The sequence below is a fragment of the Muscardinus avellanarius genome (genome assembly GCF_963383645.1).
Source record: "Muscardinus avellanarius genome assembly, chromosome: 3".
Taxonomy (NCBI): Eukaryota; Metazoa; Chordata; class Mammalia; order Rodentia; family Gliridae; genus Muscardinus; species Muscardinus avellanarius.
Window position 1 is genome coordinate 122,210,300 of NC_137788.1, and position 20,743 is coordinate 122,231,042.

At 39.0% G+C, this 20,743-nt stretch overlaps 1 protein-coding gene across 1 annotated transcript in view; it reads left to right on the forward strand.

The window, feature by feature from the left end:
- The window catches only part of TEX9 (testis expressed 9), a gene marked incomplete at both ends in the record, with an annotated part of 80,810 nt that extends 61,452 nt beyond the window's left edge, over positions 1-19,358 (forward strand). Inside the window, 2 exons of the mRNA XM_080692870.1 lie at positions 14,555-14,689; positions 19,281-19,358. Of these exons, the coding sequence (XP_080548996.1) occupies positions 14,555-14,689; positions 19,281-19,358 (213 nt within the window). The remainder of the gene's footprint in view (positions 1-14,554; positions 14,690-19,280) is intronic.
- Positions 19,359-20,743: the final 1,385 nt, after the last annotated feature.

Sequence of the window (20,743 nt, forward strand, 5' to 3'; positions counted from 1 at the left end):
AACAGTTTGAGGGGCTCAAGGCGGGAGAAGTGAGATTTAGAACTGATAGAGTTTTGGCAATCAGTTGAAACCACGTATATACAGGGGAAGATGGGGCGGAGTCAGAGATTTTTCGGAGAGAGTTAAGTATTACCTGAGCTGAATGTTGGATATCTGTGGAAACTTGTGAAATTTGGGTGCCAGTGGATATATATTCACGGAAGAAATAAAGTGAACCACAAGGGGTAGAGGCATATCCATTACAGTAAACTTTGGCTGTGACTCCAGAAGCCCATCTTGGATCCCAAGGGTCAGGAATAGTATAGAGGTAGGTTTTAGTTTGGGGATAGAATTTAAAATTTCTCAATCCTAGTTGTCCTAGATAGGTATCATGGATCTTGCATGACCCATATGGGCATCCACCATATACATTATCCCAATTTGGGTCACGACAAAAACTTTCACTTTGTTCAAAATAAAACAAAGATAAGGGTGGGTAGCTTGATGGAATAGCTTAATGATAGGAGAGAAGGCTAATTGTATACTATGAGAACGTCCCATCAGGGGACAATCAGCCATTGTGGCTAGTTCGGTGACCATTGTATTGTCTTTGCTGCAGGTTTGCTGAACCTTGAATCTCCAGACAAAAAGGGAGGAAAAGATTACAGGAAAGCATATGAAACTAGTGAATACAAAAAGGTAGTTATTCTTTTTTAGGTATGGGAGAATCCAAGCAAAGTTGAGATATTTGGAGTTTTAGAGGATTACGGGAGGAGATATAAGTTGGTTTATTATCCTGAGGTGTTTGGTGCTTTTGTGAAGCTGCTGAATCAGGTGGTCAGATATATTCTGGAGTCAGTTTGAGCCTAGAAATATTAATCCAAGGGGTATATTGGTTATTATTTAATTAAGTTTTGCAGCTGTAGGAGTACATAGGATAACCTACACTGGGCCATCCCATTTTGGTTGTAAGGTAGGTTTATCTCCGGGGAGGGGGGAATAGACCTGATGTCCTATGGTTAAAGAGGAAATTGTTGGGGTCTGTTTGGGGTCAGGGAGTAGCCAGTCTTGATATTTCCAAAGTTCTGATCTGAGATGGGATAAGAGAGGTAAGGCTATTTGTGAAGGTAGGACATCAGAACGGGGAGAAATTCCTGGGGGAATTAAGGGATGGCTGAACATGATTTCAAAGGATGATAAAAGGGAGGGTTGTTTTTTTTTTTTTTTTTGTAAGGCCCGAATGCATAAAAGAGGCAGGGGAAGTAATGTTATCCAATCTAAATGTGTTTCCAGAGAGAGCTTTGTGAGGATTTCTTTGAGAGTATGATTTGAACATTCTACCTTTGCTGATGCTTGAGGATGGTATGGGCAATGAAAATGCCAAGGCAGAGAGAGATAAAGCTCGGTCTACAGATTGTGGTTTTTGGGGAAGTAAACTCAGGGCCATTATCAGATTGTAAAGAGAAAGGCATGCCAAATCGGGGGATAATTTGAGAGATTAGGAGATCAGAGACTGTAGAAGCCCTTTTATTGGAGGTTGGGAAGGCCTTGACCCATCCTGAGAAAGTGACAAAGACAAGAAGATATTTGAATCTCTTAACCCTGGGCATATTAGTATAATCTACTTGCCAATCAGCAGCTGGGGTATGTCCTCTCACCTGGTGGGCTGGAAAGGCCTGAGGTTTAAGGGGAGTGGTTGGGTTAGTTTTTGGCAAATGATACAATTAGATGTAATCTGCTGAAGGAATTTTTTGTCCTTGGGTGTGAGAACAAATAACGGTTGTAGGAATAACTCAAGGCTTTGTGGATTTGAATGAAATAAGGAATGTAGATACTGCAGGAGGTCAGAATGGGAATGGTCAGAATCAAAGGGGGAGTCTGAATTATTAGGAGTCATTGAGAGTGTTGTCAGCATCCTGTAATAACAATAAGGGAAGGGGTTGATAAATTTTTAGAGCCGCCTCTCATGCTGCCTGGTCAACCCTTGAATTGCCCTGGGTTATTGGATACAAGTCAGTTTGATGAGATTTGCAGTGAACAATACCTAACTGCTGTGGGAGAATAGAAGCTTGGAGGAGTTTGGCTATCAGTTTAGAATTAATAATGGCTGATCACTTGGGATTGACAAGACCACATTCCTTCCAAATTGCAGCATGTGAAACTAAGATATGGTAAACATATTTGGATATGGTAAACATATTTGGATATGGTAACTATATCTGTGTACAGGGTGAGAGTTTTCTGTGCCGCTAATGTACAGGCTCTGTTAGCTGCCATTAACTCAGCCTGTTGGTTGGTGGTATTAACAGGAAGAGGGCTTCAGTTGTCTCTGTGGAGGAGACTATGGCATAACCTGCCTGCCGTGCTCCATCCAGAAGGAATGAGCTCCCATCAATGAACCAAGTAAAATTGGGATCTGTCAATGCCTCAACCAGAGATGGTTGAGGGACACAGGAGAAAGGTTTCTAAAACTTCACAGCAATTATGTATGGGAGAAGGATGGTTAGTTGTGGCTTCCAGTAGCAAGGAGGCAGGGTTTAGGGGTGGGTGGGCCTCAAAAGAAAGGGACAGATTTTGGAGGAATGAGACTAAGAGAGATAAGATTCTAGAGGGAGGTAGAGTCTGTAAGCCTTTGTAGGTAAGCAAATCTCAGAAATGATGTGGAGAAAAAATGGTTAAGGGTGCTCTGAAAGTAAGCTTGTGAGCTTCCTTTTGTAGAAGGTGGCCTGTTGCCAGGGGACAAAGACAAGGTGCCCAACCCCTGACTGTAGAATCTAGTTGTTTGGGCAGATATGCAGCCGGGGCAAAAGTGGATCCATGCTGTTGGCCAAGAACTCTGACCCCTGTCCCTCCCTTTCATGTATACATAGAATAAACAGTTTTGTTCTAATACTGATTTATATATAGATAACCATAGAAAACAGAAACATAGGAAATTATCTTAATTTCACTGTAAACTGTTTGAATAATTTTTAAATATAACCATCTTTATCACGTACGTGCAATATTCCTTTAATAAACTTAATTCTACACAATCATTTTTAACATGCTCAAACCCTCTGTGACTTGCTTTTAGCCTTCTGATTTTATCCTACTCCTTTTCCCATTTGGGATAATCTTAGGATAAATTTTTTTCCTATGCAAGACACTGTTTTATTCCTTTCCTTTCCTTTTGTCCTTCCTTTCAAAATTTTTATAACTATATACTTTCTTTACATCTTTCTCTTATCCCTACATACTGGTTCCTTTCTGCTATATTCCCTTCTTGAATTTACATTTTGAAATGATTCCGCATAATTTTTAACAGAATAAGAAACTAACATTACCTATGCAAGTTTTCAGTGGCCTGGACTTAAAAGAGTTACAGTTTTTCTTTTCAGATGTTTACATATTAGCCATAACTGACTGAGATAGCAATGTTTTAAACAACCTTGAACAGCAAAGGTTGGAATCCAAATGGGACAGACTCTCAGAAATGTTTTTGGAGGGTTCAATATAGGCTGATTTCTGAGTTTCTTTACTTATGAAGCTGATTTTATTAGCAACTCATTTTACATTAGGGTTAGAGACTGATCATCAGGATCAGGCCAATTAGCATACAAGAGTAGACTAAACTACCTTTTTATAATTTAAAGATACTGTAAATTTATTTGGCCTTGGGGTGCTGTCAACTCCAGGTACAAAATAGGTCTCCATAGAAGAGAACTCTAGGAGAGACAAAGCAAGCAGAGAACTAAGCCCTGTATCTAAAAAAAAAAAAAAATCAATATTCTGCCTGTCACCTCAAGAGCTACCCAGGCTTTCTCTTGCTGGTTAGAGGGCTGATCAGAGGAGCCTTGCTGAGCCTTGGGTATCTTCAGTCTTCGAGGGCAGCCATTTATGGGAGCAGACAACCTCACTTCCCTTCAGAGGTGAGGGCAACATACTTCTTAGTATTTTTCTCTTTACAGAGATGGCACAGCCCAGATGCAGATGGACTCCACTCAAGGCAGTCCTTGACGCAATACTCAGGCACCTTTGTAATAGCGGCAGGTACCAGGCCTTCAGCTCCTTTTCCTCTCTGTATAAGAAGCCTTTGGTATTTCTGAGGAGGCAAAGACTTATTACCCAATTCAGGGCTATTAAATGGCTTTGTCCCTGTGTCTGCATTTGTCTCCTCTGATACTTAATTTTGTTTTTAGCTTATTTCTGTTGTTGAGACACCCCAAAGGTCAAACTTAAAGGCTGATTAATGGGAGCCTGAGTCCCAGAAATACAATAAGGACTTATTTGCTGAAATGCATCTCATTTTTTACACTGGCCTACCTCTGGTAGTCCATTGGTCCGATTTTATACTGGACTACACTGGTAAATATAAGTCTACATGAGTTAATAGTATTGACAAAAGTCAGATAGCTCTATTTTTTATAACTTTAGAGAACAACATTAACAATTAAAATAAACTTGTTACCTGACCATCAACTTGTTACAATAAGACATTTATTCAGATTCATTCAGGATAAATAGATGTTAACCAGGTCTTAACGCTGACTTTTTGAATTAAGATGACAAAAAATATTACTGGTCAGCTCTCATATAAAACTCACACACCTTTAACCTTTAACTTTTGATTTCTGAAATCTTTTAGCACATTTAGATGACTCTAGATATACAGTATATTTAGTTTTCAGATATACCTTTAAAAATTTAAGCCACATGAACTAATATGTAATAAGAGTAAACTTTTATACATAGGTAAAACAACAAAATCTTTTTCTGCCTCTAAGCTGATAGCCAAGAGCTGAAGGCAGTGTTGACCTTGGTCAGCTAAAATTTGGCTGTTATCCCAGCTGAACTCCAAATGTTAAAATACAAACACTGGCACTTAGAAGAATATTATATATTTTTCACAATAGTTTAGGCCATAGTTTATGCCAAGTGAGGCTGGAGGCTTGGGTGATGTAATGGAATTCTATAATATAGGTATTGGGATTGGAGGTGTAGGATCCTAATTTGGTATGTATCTGGGACAAATATGCCATGAAAAAGGGGGATATGAACTCTGATTATGCCTTCTGGCCAAGCCACCTTACAGAGAGGATCCATGACTGAAGACACAGAAGTGGCCAAGGGTTGAGAGTGAGATTGAGCGTGAGAGCTTGTTAATGGAGGACTAAAGGCTGGTGGAGGAGAAATCTGAGGAAGGGGAGGATAAAGATGGGGAGGTGAAGTTTATGGGGAGCAGATGGCTGAGGAAGAGGTTCAGGTGCTGGAGGCGCATGTCTATAAGGAGGAGGTTCATTGGCTGGGTCAAAGGTAGTAATGTCTGACTCAGGAAGGATATCAGAGGAAGGTTTTTTTTAGAGGGAATTGTGATGGTTTTGCAGGCAAACAGAACCTGCTGGGGGGTGCAGGAAGAACACAGATTGGGATGAGAGCGAAGAAGGGAGAAAGCTTCAATGTAGGGGATCTCCTTCCACCTTTTTGCATGCTCGCAGTAATTAAACAAATCACAGAGGAGAAGAGGGTCAAGGGATTCCTTGGGGGGGAGCAATGGTTATTATTATCTAGAGAGTAATGAGGACAATCCTGGGTGGAATATTTAATGAGAAGTTTAGGTTTAATGTCTGGAGTAAGAGAGAGACAGGTTAAATTAGTGAGTAGACACCTTAAAGGGGCGATATCAGGGATGGAATAAGAGGCCCCCATGATGAGAGGTATTTGAGGGGAAGAAAGGGAGAGTGAAGATAAGAGAGAGAGAGAGAGAACAGAGAGTCCCGGATTTTGAGGGGGAGAGAGGGAGAGAGAACAGAAAGTCCCGGACCAGTAAAAGGAATAAAGGACTAAAATGGGCGTCCCCAGATGGCTGATTATTCCCAGAACCCAGTAGGGTCAAAGTGGCTGGAGATGTTGTCAGATCAACCAAGAACAGTCTGCCGAGGCCAGAGCCGGAGGTCATGGAACACCTAGCACCAGGATTTTCAGAAGGGGGAAGGGACCGAGAATGGAGAGAATAGCAGGGCCCGTTCTTCCGTCCCGTTATCCCGTCATTAAAGAAAACAGTAGACTATCATGGGAGTCCACTATAGCCTTAAAGGCCATGGTGGGGTGCAGTCTCCCCACAAGTCCAGCATCAGGGTAGAGCCGGACGATCATGGTCAGATACCCTGCTATAGCCAGGCTCAGGCAGATAGCTGAAGGGGGACTTACCCAGCTGGAGAGGAGCGACAGAGGTGGTCGGGATGGCCGGTGGTGGTGGATGTGGGGAGCGAGCACCCAAAAAGGAGGACAAGGATGGCTGGCTGAGGGAGAGCCAGGAGGAGGGAGTCCTCTAGGTAGAGGGGCCTCCCTCCCGGGTTTCAGCACCAATGAAAGTGAAAGTCCAGCGCAGAGAAAACCCAAGGCCAGCCATCGGAGAAAAGCAAGTAAGAGGCTTTATTTCTGCTGCCCCACTCCCTTATATCTCCATCAGCTGGGGGTTTCTGAAAATAGGAGGGGGCTTCTGCTCACAGCAGAAGATTGCATGAAGTATGGGGCGTTTACTCATTGGATGGCTCATACCCCAGTGAGTGTGTTATCAGGGGACGGGTTGTTGGGCATCCCGTGGCCCCCTTTGATGGGCTATGAGGTAGCCAGCACAATCCAGAAGAGAAGCTGGAGAGGCCATCTTTGGTGTGACTGGGCTGCTTATCCTAATACAAAATAAAGAAAAAATAGGGCAGGGGGTATAGCTTGGAGGTCAAATGCCCCTAGGTTCCATCCCAAGTACCACAAAACATAAATTAAAAATTAAAAATATCCACTTATTTTAACCTTTGCAGACAGGGTGTGAGTGCACTAATTTGCACAGCCTAAAGGCTCAAGTTCCTCAAACCTTCTCTGGAAATGCATCTTCTCTGGCCTGTGTGTGTGCTTTAATTCCTGTTTTCTATACACAGGGCTTTATAAAATTGTTATTATTTAGAGAATATTAGTTTCTGTAATCAATCCCATATGGGTAAGAATTACATATTTATTACACTGTTACCTTGTACAAATGGGAAAAAATTAAGTTAAACATATCTAGACCACTATGGATGTTAATTTCTGTACAGTCTCATGGCTGCTTATAAATGTCTTAATTTCTCTCCTCTCTTACCCACATGTCTTTTCAAGGTATTAGATGCAGTATTGTGTCCTTCTACATTTAATTTCTTGCACCCAGGTACCTGTGTCTGAAAACCTCTAGTTCTTGCATCTAGTAGTGCTCACCATTTGTTTCAGCAGCCTCCAATCTGATACCCAAATTAAAGCATGCTCAATATCAATGCACTGAGTCATGCAAGCCAGAAGTTCACTGTTTTTCTTTCATTCCAAAATAGAAACCGGGAACTGGGTGGCTTGATGGCTTCCTCCAGACCATGCTGTGCCAGGAAAGGTGTGGAAAAGAGCAACAAAAACACCATGAAGCTTTGCCCATATCCAGTACAGTTTATGCTTGATTAGTTATTCCCTTTGTTGCTGCCTAATTGGTTTTTAGAATTCTCACAAAGCTACTTTGGTCTGTATATTTGGTATACCTGTAGGAGAGCATGGGCCTGGAGCTTCCTAATCTGCCATTTTATCATCACTCTATCTTTTAAGCTTTTTCCCCTAAAAAAATGTTTATGTGTTACTTTTTCTAGCATTCATTTTTTTACCTTTTTTCTTTCTTAATGTATATGTAGATTTAATTTCCTTCTGGTATGATTTTCTTTTTTAGTTTTTTTTATTGGTGCATTGTAGTGATATATCTTAATGGGATAAAAGATGGTGGAGACATACATGCACACATCACTCAATTAGCCCTTACCCATCCCCACCCCATTCCCTTCCCATCCCTCCTTCCCATGCTTGGCTTAGTGACTGACTTTGATTTTGTTGTTTAAGTACATCATGTGTTTTAGAGAGTTTCCTTCTTCCTCCTCCCATCCCCTCAGTTAAGTTGCCTTATTCGCTCCTCTATAGGATCTCCTTCTTCATCTAGAGTTCCTCCTGTTACCCATTTCTCCCCAGCTTTCACGTATTAGGGAAAACATACAATTTCAATTTCTTCTTTTTTGTGACTGAACTAATCTCAGCATAATGTCCTCCAGTTCCATTCATTTCTCTGTAAATGATGTAACTGTGTTTTTCTTTATGGCTGAGTAGAATTCCATTGTGTACATATCCCACAGTTTTGTAATCCATTCATCATTGATGGACATCTTAGCTGGTTCCATAGTTTGGCAATGGTAAATTGTGCAGCTATAAACATAGATACACATGCATTAGTTTGGCAGTTTGGTTTCCTTTCTTTTGGGTAGATATACCCAGGAGTAGAATTGCTGGATCAAATGGTAAGTTCGTTCCCATTCTTCTGAGGATCCTCCATACTGTTTTCTAAAGAGGTTGCACTAATTTGCAGTCCCACCAACAATGTTTTAGAGTTCCCACTTTTCCACATCTTTGCCAGCATTTGTTTGTGTTTTAAATAATTACCATTCTAGTTGGAGTTAGGTGAAATCTCAGGGTAGTTTTGATTTGCATCTCTCTGATTGTCAATGATATTGAGCATTTTTTTAATGTATTTATTGGCCAATTGAATTTCTTCTTTTGTGAAGTGTTTATTTAGTTCACTTGCCCATTTTGTTATTGGATGTTTTGTTTTCTTAGTGTTGAGTTTCTTGAGTTTTCTGTATATTCTAGATATTAGTTCTCTATCTGAGGAGTAGGTGGGTGGCAAAAATCTTCTCCTGACTTCCAGGAAGATGGCGACCGAGAAAAGCGGGGCTTAAGAGCCCCGCTAACAACAAATCTCCATTACCACAAAATCAGCGCCTTTTAAAGCCAGAAAACAACATCACCAGAGAAACAAAAAAAATCACCAGGCTCCAGAGAGAAAGCAGACTGAGAACAGAGCCACAGAGGAGATCCTCACGCCTGAGGACGCAGCTGACGCGGCAGCAGCGCCATACTGCCGGCGGCACCGGCGAATTCACGGGACGGCCACAGCAAGCCGAGGGGAGCTGCTGTGGAACAGCCAGGTGGGATTTCTCAGCGCAGAGGACATCTAAAGCTCCCAGTGGCTGAGCTCAGCACACGCTGCAGGGATTCAGAGTGGAAATCAAAACCAAGAAAAAAAAACGCCAGCCCAACAGCCGAGGGCGTAGCAGCAGCGCCATATTGCCACCGGCCGCAGCAGCACCGAATTCACCGAATTCAGTACAGCTACATCTGCATACTCAAGAACAGTGAGTCAAATTGCAGGCCACAGAGGAGAAATCCCAGTACTGTACTCACTGGGACTTGACCCAGTGGGAGAGGGGCGGTGGCAGTGATATCACACCATAGGAGAACGTGCAACCTGGCACCCCCCACAGTCAAAAGCAGCCTCTATCGACTCTCTGGATCGGAGACTCTGTAATACAACCCAGTAAAGGAGTAGTGGGGTCTGAGATACTACTGACTCGAGATCCAGAACACCTTAAGTGAAGTCATAGTGACCCAAGGGAAGAACCCCGAGAAGGCACAAACTTCCGAAATCATGGGAAAGAGGAATAATACTGGAGCAATGAATGCTCACAACCCCACATCATCAGAACCCGATAAAACAGAAAATCAGAGATTTCTAGAAGATCAAATCAGGAAAATAACTGTAGAAATTATAGAGGTGCTTCGAAAAGAACTCAGAGAGAGCCAAAAAGAGATAAAGGATGCAATTAATGAAGTAAAGGCCTCAATTCAAAGCACAAACAACCGATTAGAACACATGGAGAACAGAATCTCGCTCTTAGAAGATGATCATTCCAAAAATGAACGCATAGTTTCTAATCTAGGAAAAAATATCCGACAGCAGGAATCTGATATTGAAGAAATATGGGCCCATTTTAAGAGAGCTAACCTAAGAATAATTGGAATAGAGGAGGGAAAAGAAAGTGAAACCAAAGGGATCAACAATCTCTTCAAGGAAGTAATAGCAGAAAATTTTCCAGACATAGAGCAAGAGGTCGATACACAGGTCCAGGAAACTTATAGAACTCCCTTTAGACAGGATCGGAGAAGAGGATCCCCATGCCACATAATTGTCAAAATGACCAATGTGGAAGCCAAGCAGAGAATCTTAAAGGCAACAAAAACAAAGGGCCAAGTGACATTCAGAGGCAAACCAATTAGAATCACTCCAGACTTCCCAAACCAAGTTATGAGAGCCAGAAGGGCTTGGAGTAACATATTCCCAGTTCTGAAAGAAAACAACTTCCAGCCAAAAATTTCCTACCCAGCAAAACTTTCTATCAAATTAAATGGAGAAATATGAAGCTTCCATGACAAACAGAAACTGAAGGAATTTATGTCTTCAAAACCAGCACTAGAGAAAATACTCAAAGAGATTAACTACAAAGAAGAAATAGGTAACACACTCCAGAACTAGAGAAACAAGATTTTCCATCCAACAGACAGATAAGATTGGTTATCTGTGGAGATTCATTATTTATGTTAGTCTTTTACCTATCTCTAAATTGTATTGTTTGCCTTTATTGTTGTTAATTTTTAGGATTTCTAGTTGGAATATTAATATACCTTCAGATATAGCATTTGGAAATATTTTATCCCATTCTATTAGTAACTTTTAACTGTTTACATTGTCTTTGGATATACAATATGTTTTTTTATTTTTTTAGGGAGTTTGTATACTCTTCTGTTGCCTGTGCCATTGAAATCATAACCAAGAAATCACTGCCAATTTCAATGTTGTGAGGTTTTATGACCCAGATTTTCTCCTAAAAGTTTATAGTCTTAAGATTTATATTTAGGTCTTTTATCTATTTTGAGTTAATATTTGTATATGGGATTAGGTAAGGGTCCAATTTTATTCTTTTTCATGTAATTATTATTTTTCAAGAATATTTAGTTAAAAGATTATTATTTCTACCACCAAATGTTCGTGGAAACCTTGTCAAAAATAACTTGACAATATAGGGAAGAATTTAGGTCTAGGCTTTTATTTAATCCCAATGGTTTATATATCTGCCTTTAGAATAGTACTACACTGTTTCAATTATTGTAGCTTTATATGGTTTGAAATCAGAAAATATATATCTTCTAGCTTTGTTCTTTTTCAAGATCGTTGTGGGTACCTAGAGTCCATATTCCATATTAGGATAAATTTTTTTTCTGAAAAATAAATATATAAATATATGATAGTTTCACCTAAAAAATAGAAAAAATAGATTCTCTGGTAAGAAAGAAAGCAAAAAGAAATATTGAAATGTTATCTTTAAGTCATCAAAAGCTTGGTATCAGACAAATGAAACTGTTATGTGAGATTATCATTTTTAATTTTGGATAAATTGCTATAATACTAGATGTCTATCACTAAGCCAAGCATGGGAGGGGGGGATAGGGAGAGAATGGGGTGGGGATCGGGTGGGGGCTGACTGGGCAATGTGTGCATGTATGTCTACAAAAGTATGTATCCCACTATGATGTATGAATACAGTGCACCAATTAAAAAAATACACTGAAAATAAAATAAAATAAAATAAAATAAAATAAAATAAAAAAATAAAATTGGAATTAATTCCAGATTTCTATAGTACTCTGCCCACACAACTGCTTTTTAATAGACCAAATTATTGTGTGGGAAGAAAAACTGAAATTTTCTTCTTTGAACTCGGGGAGCTTTATGATTTATTTGATAAAGTATAACTTCTTTGAAAGTCAGACTATTTTCTAAAGCTCCATATAAATGTATGCTAGCTGATTCACTGTCATCCATGGTCCTTAAAAGCAAGTATTAGCATAATTTCTCACATGTGAACGTTGAATTATCCTCACTCAGATTTCTGAATAAGGTGAGGAAACAAAACACAATTAGTGAATAAATACTGTGTTCAAGTCAAAAAAAAAAAAATCTTCTCCCATTCTATTGTCTCTCAATTGAAGTTCTTAACAGTTTCCTTTGCTGTTCAAAAGCTCTTCAGTTTCATGCAATCCCATGTATTGTTTCACCTTTTAGTTTCTTGAGCCTTTGGGTCTTGTTGAGAAAGTTTTTATCTGTACCTATGTGTTGCAGTGTTGGACCTATGCCCTCTTCAAGGAGCCTCAAGGTCTCTGGTCTAATTTCCAAGTCTTTGATTCATCTTGAATTGACTCTTATTCAGGGTGAGAAAGTGGGATTTATTTCTGTTTTTCTGCCTATGGTTTTGCCAACACCATTTGTCAAACAGACTTTCTTCCAGTGTATGTTTTTGGCCTCTTTGTCAAAAATCAATTGGCTGTGTGTGGATTTTTTTCTGAGTCTTCTATTCTGTTTCATTGGTCTATGTATCTGTTTTTGTGCCAGAACTATGCTTTTTTAAAAAAAAAATTACAATGGCTTTATAGTAGTTTAAAGTCAAGTATTGTGATTCTTCCTGCATGGTTTTTGTTGCTGAGAACTATTTTGGCTATTCTGAGGGGTTTTTGTTGTTGTTATTTTTGTTGTTGTTTTCATATGTTGAACCATCCTTGCATCCCTGGAATGAACCCTACCTGGTCGTGGTGTATGGTTTTCTTGATGTGGTTTTGAGTGCATGTTGCGAGTTTTACATCCAAGATATAGAATATTCGCATCAAAGATATAGGCCTGTAGTTTTCCTTCTTTGAAGTGTCTTTATTTGGTTTTGGTATTAATGTGATGTTGGCTTCATAGAATGTATTTGGGAAAGTCCCATTTTTTTCTATTTCACAAAATAGATTGAGGAGTCTTGGTATTATCTCTTCTATAAAGCTTTTATAAAATTCACTTTGGAAACCATCTGGTCCTGGGCTTTTCTTTGATGGTAAGCTCTTTATTGCTGTTTCAATCTCTTTGATTGCTATTGGTTGGTTTAAATTTTCTATATCTTCTTGACTCAGTTTAGAAAGGTTGTATGTATATAGAAAGTTGTCAATTTTCTCCAGCTATTCCATATTTTTGGAGTTTAGTTTTTCAAAGTACTTTCTGATAATCCTCTGAATTTCTATATTGTCAGTAGTGATATCTCCCTTTTCATCTCTTATCTTTGTAATTCGGGTTGATTTTCTCTCTTTTTTTAGTTAAGTTGGCTAGAGGTTTATCTATCTTTTTTTGAGAAACTAGCTTTTGATTTTGTTGATTTTTTTTGTAGATTTTTTTATTCTCTACTTAATTGATTTCCATTCTGATTTTAATTCCTGTTTTCTACCGGCTCTGCAGTTAGATTGTTCCTGTTTCTCAAGGGCTTTAAGGTGTGTCATCAGATTATTTATTTGATTTTCTGTTTTTCTTATGTGAACAGTCAGTGCTATAAATTTTCCTCTTAATACTGCCTTCAAAGTGTCCCAGAAGTTTTGGTATGTTGTATCTCTATTTTCATTTTTTTCTAGAAATGTCTTGATTTCACCCCTTACTTCTTCTATTATCCATTCTTCATTTAGAAATATGGTGTTTAGTTTCCACATGTTTATGTGGTTTCTCTGAGTCTTCTTATAGTTGATTTCTAACTTCATTCCATTATGGTCTGAAAAGACACAAAGAAGTATGTCACATTTTTTTTAATTTGCTAGTGCTCACTTTGTGGCCCAGGATGTGATTGATTTTGGAGAAGGCTTAGTGAGCAGCTGAGAAAAGTGTTAACTCTGCCGTAGTTGGGTGAAATATTCTATATGTGTCTAACAAGTCCATTTGATTAATGGTGTTTTTTAGGTCTAAGGCATCTTTAATGACCAAATTTTGTCTAGAAGATCAGTCTAATAGTGTCAGAGGGGTGTTGAAGTCTCCCATTATTATTGTATTGGTATGATTTTCTTTAACATTTTAAGTACAGGGGTTTCTGTACTTAATAGCTTCTACTGATCTGTCTTAAAAAGTTCACTGATCTTTTTTCTGCATTGTCCAAATTCTGAGTAGCTAGTTCAATTGGTTTTACCAAGATTATCTGCTTGGTCTCTTTTGCCTGAGGAAGTGGATGAATTTTTGCTTAGCTTTTTAAAGTAAACCTATTCCCTTTCACAGGTTCCTAGGGATTTCAACCTGTACATGATTCACCAAGGATGTAGATTTTGAGGGATATTTTTTCTAGGATTTCCCATGTTGAAATTTATATCACCTTAGCAATACTGCTTTCTTATTCCTCAGCCCAGTAAGATTATTTATGGCTTGAGGTTTATTCCTGTAACTCCATAAATTGGAAAGTACTCTCAGGAAAAGCTAGTTGAATGTGGTCTCATCCAGTATGCATTTATTCTTTCAAAGATCTTGTTACTTTCATTTTTCTACTTACTACTGACTACTCATGAAAGCTTTCAAATACATTTTTTAAATTGTGTCCAAAGTTTATAGATATTACTATCAGGTGAGTATATTCAATACAAGTTAATTTGACATTACTGAAGTTAGAACTGAGTAATTTTAAAAACATGTTTTAAATAGGAGAGACCTGATAGTGATTAAAAGCTGTCAAATAATTTCATTATGCAAAGAAATTATTATGTACATAATTTTAATATTTTATTTTTTACTGCTAGGTGATGATAGTCTTTCTAATGCTTTCCATTAAACACTGAAAAATTTATGTGTTTTCTTTTCCTCTTTTAGGATATAGCAGATGAAGAGCACAAAAAAATAGAAGTGTTAAAGTCAGAAAACAAGAAGCTAGAAAAACAAAAAGGAGAACTAATGATAGGGTTCAAGAAACAATTAAAATTAATTGATGTTTTAAAAAGACAGAAGGTGAGTCTATCTTAAAATGAAAGTTAATTCACAGATACTGTCTGGACCTTTCTACTAAAATATTTAGCATTTTTACTTTGTTTTTTATTTAGAGATCATTAAACACAAAATTTTATCTAAATAAAATGAATACATACATGAAATCATTTAATATACATATGATTATATACATATATAGTATATCATCAAAGCAAATAGATAATTTCATCTGTGAAATATAATAGTATGGGAAATAGGATTGATAAATACTTTCAATAGTTGGGAAGTACCCATACTATATCATATACAACAATGGCTATTAATTTAGGGGGTTACTCTTCCTTACACCTTAAAGAGTGAATACTGATTCTGAATCACTATTGTTCTTTGCTCTAAACAGTTTGTAAGAATTCATGGTTCTCCAACTTTCTTCTTTTTTTTTGAAGATTTAAATGAGTTTATTATTACAAAGACAGAAATAAAGAAGATAGTTCCAGCAGGATGGTATAGGGGAGTGGACTGAAAGGAAGTTGCCAGAGGCTTTTGGACCCAGAGCATTTTATACCAGTAATCTTCTGACCCATCTAGATCCCTCCATCTCCGGGGGCAGGTCTTTTGTTCTAGATTTCTTTGTTAGTATCAGAATGATTCACAAGGTCAGGGGCCACGTGGTATCTGCTCCCCTTTTTACAAAGGTCAGTACCCTCCACCCACACTTTTGGGGAACTCTTAGCTTTTGCCAGATGCCATCTATTATGTAAATCTGTTTTTAGAATGTGAAGGTCCTAGGACCCAACCCCTCTATCCACTTGCTAATTACTTTTAGTGAGGGTAGTTTGCATTATAACAGCTACCTGAGTGCTTTTAGAATGTGAAGGTCCCAGGTCCCAACCCTCTATCCATTTGCTAATTACTTTTACTGAGGGTACTTTGTATTATAACAGCTTCTTGAGTGCTTTTAGAATGTAAAGGTCTTAGGTCCCAAAGCTCTATCCACTTGCTAATTTCTTTTAGTGAGGGTACTTTGCATTATAATAGCTACCTGAGTGCCTAGCAGTACCCGGCCCTTACTGCTTCTCTTTTTACCTTTCGAACCCCACTTTTGATAAACCAATTTTTGATATATATTAGTACCAAAACTTTTTTTGAATATTTTTAAGCCATTCCCTAATACTGGTACATCCCCCCCTTCCTAGTAACTTCCTGACACCTGTCAGGCCAAAGGTAAACATAGGAAATACATTTTGATTCTTACAGCTCTTATTAACAATTAACATAAGCTCACCCCCCGCATTTTTACTACTTGCATACACCCATAGCAAAGGAATAAGGTGCCAACTTATTCATTAACTGCTTTGAGCTGAACAGGGACGAAGTGGGGTGCTCTGGCTTTAGGGTGCATGCAAGCAGTTTGGCTTTGAGAGAGTCAGATGGGTGAGTGTCTTGAGTCTCTATGGCCATCCAAAGGGCTTTGATAAATCTTCATCTTTGGTTCCATTTATAACAGCATCTGAAGTTGAAAGATTCAAGCCTATGAGAAACAAAACTCACAATACAGTTTAGCATGCATGGCCCAAAAAGCAAAATGAAAAAGAGAATGAGAAGGGGAGTTACAAAGGGCATAAGCCATGTCATCCATGATGAACCATATAAAAATAAACCTTCACATTGTTGAATATGTTTTAATTGTTCTTGCATGTCTGATATTAAACTGGTTACCTTTTATGAATTATCAGTGATGTTAAAACAACACATTCCAGGGAATTCTTGACACCCTATATGATCAAGCAAGAGCAAATAATCAATTGTTGCTCTGTTTTCTAGAGTGGCTTGCTGTACTTAGCCACGTTCAGTATTGATAGCTGCCAAAGCTAAGGCTGAGTCATTAACTGTCTTAGTGAATAAAGAGGCGAGTTGATTAATTCGTATATAGGCACCTAACATTAATCCAGGGATGGCTAGTAAAGTGAGAGATAACCCTGCAACAAGGCTTGGGGACCAAAGATGTAAATTATCATTACAATCAAGGGGTAAAGAAGGAAGGGAACAAGTGACTCATCGCTGGAGCCAGCCGGCAAAAGTATGGGTTCTGAAGAGAGGTGTGAGGATGAAGAATTCAACTCTTAGAATTTGATTCCGAGAATTTTTTAATTCTAACGTGGGGGGGGGGTTCACCAGCCTACTATTTCTACTGACTGTCCCCTGCTCCTTGGTCAATATCTCTACTGGTTGACCCCTACTCCTGGGTCAGTATTCTCTATTGGGCCAACCTACTGGCCGACACCTACTTCTGGGTCAATATCATCTCTCTCCCCCAGCCTCTCCACTCCTGGGTTATTTATACAGCTATAGGTCAACCAATATTCTTGTACTATCACCACTGGAATACAATACAGACCAATCCAAAGCACATACATTACAGGTAGGTTAATCAATACCCTCATGCCATCACCACCTGATCTTCTCTCGGCCCTTTTACTTTGAACTTTCCGTAACTCCAAACCTTATTGACTCTGGGCAAAGGACAATCAGCTGAGTCAGAAATATTCTTTTAGGGGAAAATCTTAATGGCTTCCCACAACTCGTAAATTGGGGGATAATGGTGGAGTGGGTAAAATCATCTTGAGTTTACCAACAGAGCAGCAGCCTTGGAACCCTTTAGGGATGATGGAATAAGAAAAATTAAAACAGAAAACTGACCAGCCTAAGGGGAGATGTAAGTCTGATGCTGGGACCAGACTGTCTGTAGTATGATTGCATTTGAGATTATATGGCATGGGTCCCACATATAATCAGTCTCCCAGGACAATTACTGAGGTTGGAATGGGGTCTCCCACCATTTGAACTTTTCTATGAGAATTATAGCCATGAAAACCTAAAAGGGATGTTACATTAAGGTTTATTTGTCTTTTGATATCCTGTTCTGTTAGGCCTACACCAATTAAATGAGAAGTTAAAACCTGTTTTGCTTACTTAGGCTTAAACATACAAAAGTGGGATGTATTTAGTATATTTTTTTCCATGTGAATCCAGAAATTAGTACTGTGGAGACCTGAAATAGGCTTTGGGGTAATTTGAATAAAGATTTCAGATGATCCTTCATATATCATTAGGGTACTGCTTTTGAATTTTAATGCACCTATAGGTGCCATTAGAGTGGCTTGAGACAGTAAAATAGAGAAATTTGTATTAGAAGGCTTTGACTGATTTGTTAAATTTTTAAATCTTGACTGATGAGCAGTATACAAAAATATTGTTTTTTAATCTTTTACGCATACTATGAGTCCTATGGGAAATTGCCATTTGTCCAGCAATGTAAAATTAAAGAATTCCCTATCGCCACTGTGTCACTGCTATAGCTAGAGGCTGTAATTAAGGGGCCACAAGGGAACAAAGTGAGCTCTTGAGCAAAGTCCAGGAGAAACCTGTGGAATTCTTATGGGGAAAGGGACATACTAAATTGCCCCCAATTAATTGTGACTACTTATTGGGAGATGTCTTTTTAAAAAGAAGTCTGAGTCCCTCTAGTGGGTCGCAGGAATATTTTGGGGTGGTCTCTGCAGCTTCAGAGGTCAAAGCAGGAGCCCATGACGGGTCTTCTGCTGTCCAACTTTTAATCCTGGTATGATGTATCCATGAGTTGATGCCAGATACCTTGAGTGACTTCTGATTTGAACCCTGGTCCATTGTCACTCTGTAATGAGTGGGGAGCTCCAAAGCAGGGAATAATTTCTTGGAATAGTACTATTACCACCTCCTGGGCCTTTTCTGATATACAAGCAAAAGCTTCTACCCATCTTTTTGGGTGCAGTGGTATTAAGACCACTGTCGGCTAGAACTGCCGTTGGCTCCAAAGACAGAGCCCCGTGTGGGAGCCAAACTATTATGGTTTTGGGGGGAGAACTGTTCCTGGGGACCTCTGTTAGGCTCCCAGAAACTGTTCCTGTAAACGCCGGTCCTTGTCCAGACTTAGGATAGATATACACTAGTCCGAACTCTTGCTGAAGATTTAAGTGAGTTTATTATTACAAAGATAGAAATAAAGAATATAGTTTCAGCCTTATACCATCGCAGGATGGTATCAGGGGACGTGGGGGGTGGCCCGAAACGAAGTCATCTGGTTCTCCCACTTTCCCTCTCTCTTTTTTTTTTTTTTTTTGCAATACTGGGGATTGAGCCCAGGTGCATTCTACCTCTGAGCTAGACCCATAGCCCTATTTTTATTTTTCATTCTATATTTTGAAACAGAGTCTAAGTTGTAGAGGGCCTCACTAAGTAGCTGAGGCTGCCTGTGAAACCTGTGATTCTCCTGTCTCAACCTCCCAAATGCTAGGATTACAAGCATGTGCCACCACACCTGGCCCACTTTTTCTTTTTATAAAGGTTAGATATTAATTATTAAAATTAATTATTATTATTAGATATTAGTAATAATTATTTCATTATTCCTTTAACAGGTTTGTCGCTAAATGGAATAACCAAATACCATGCTTACTGGAATTAGAATACATGTTTCTACAGTAGAACTTTTAATTTGATAACACTTTTCTAAATTTCCTGTTGTTCTGTGGTCTACTCAATATTAAACCAGACAAAACTGATTTTTTAACAGATGCATATCGAAGCTGCCAAGATGCTATCTTTCACTGAAGAAGAATTTATGAAGGTACTTGATTGGGGAAATTCATAAATGTTCTACTTTAATTAGTCGCTATGTCAATGCGTGGTTGATTTCCATTTTATTTAACTTAAAGAAGTTTTAACTGTTTCAATTATTTCACTCTTCATAAGTAAGAGAAATATTTGTGAAATTACAAATTCCATGTTTAGATGTAGGAATACAAAACTGACATTATTCTGATATGTAACTATTACTGAAAAAAGAAATATTTTGCAAAATAAAGCAACAAGAATTTTACTCTCTCTTATGATCTACTAGGCCTTTTTTGAGTTTTTATATAACCACACACTTAAAAATATTTTATGTTCAGGAAGCAGATGGAGCATTATGGGAATGGAGGGGCTCTTTCACACTCCTCCTGACTGGTAGAGTGTCAGTTACTGAGGCCTTCCTGCCACTAAAGTTTGTAATAATCTAAGGATGCTGAGTTGGCTAGCAGGGATGTGGGCTGGCATTTGAATCTGTCTTGCAGTGGCCATGGGTTCCCATAAGGTCCTAGGGTGGGTATGCTGGTGTAAAGTCTAGACCTACGTCTCCCCAGTGTTGGGTTTTACTGCATTGAGCCCTTAAGTGCTGCCTCAGTTTAGGAGGTCGTAGGATTCTAGTACATACTGAACAAGCTATGGTGGTCCTGGGGTCAAGGCACCCCTAAAGCTGCAATGGCCACAGCAATCATAGGCTTGGAAACAACAAGATGATCTGCCCACAATATGTGGAAGACAGCTGGAAATTCCCCAACAAAACGTTCAAAATAGTTGTCTTAATAAAGCTCAGTAAACATCAATGGAGGAAAAAAATTCAGAAATGTATCAGAGATTAAAATTATTTTAAAAGTATAAATGAAAAAAAACAGGATCAGTTGATAAAGTAGCAGAAATATGTGGACTCAAAGACAAACTACTTGGAAATATACAGTTGGAGGGGGAAAAGGAGTGAAAGGGATGCAGAAAGCTTAAGGGATTTATGGGATAGCATAATAGGTATGAGTAATTGGCATTTAAGAGGGGACAAGGACTGGGCCAGAGTGCCGGGCAGGCTGTAAGCCCCAGCCAGGAAAGTGGGTGGGCGGGGAGCTGAGGCAACCATGGGTCAGGGGAACGGAAGCAGGGAGTCAGCCACAGTGGCCCAGCAGCCCCCTGGCCAGCCTGGTGAGCAGGGATCCCGGCCCCAGAGCGCACAGGTCTTGAGTCTGAATGCCACCCTTGGGACCCGAGAACACAATCATGAAGACTGAAAGTGAGCCTTGAAAACTTTCATAAATACTATTCTCAGGAATGGCCCACTTTTGGTACAGGTTGGCCTTCTGAGGGCTCTTTGGACCCCTGTCTCGTTTTCAGGACCCACAATGTCATCTTTGGCCACCACAGACATCCTGGCCAAGTTCCCTAAATGAT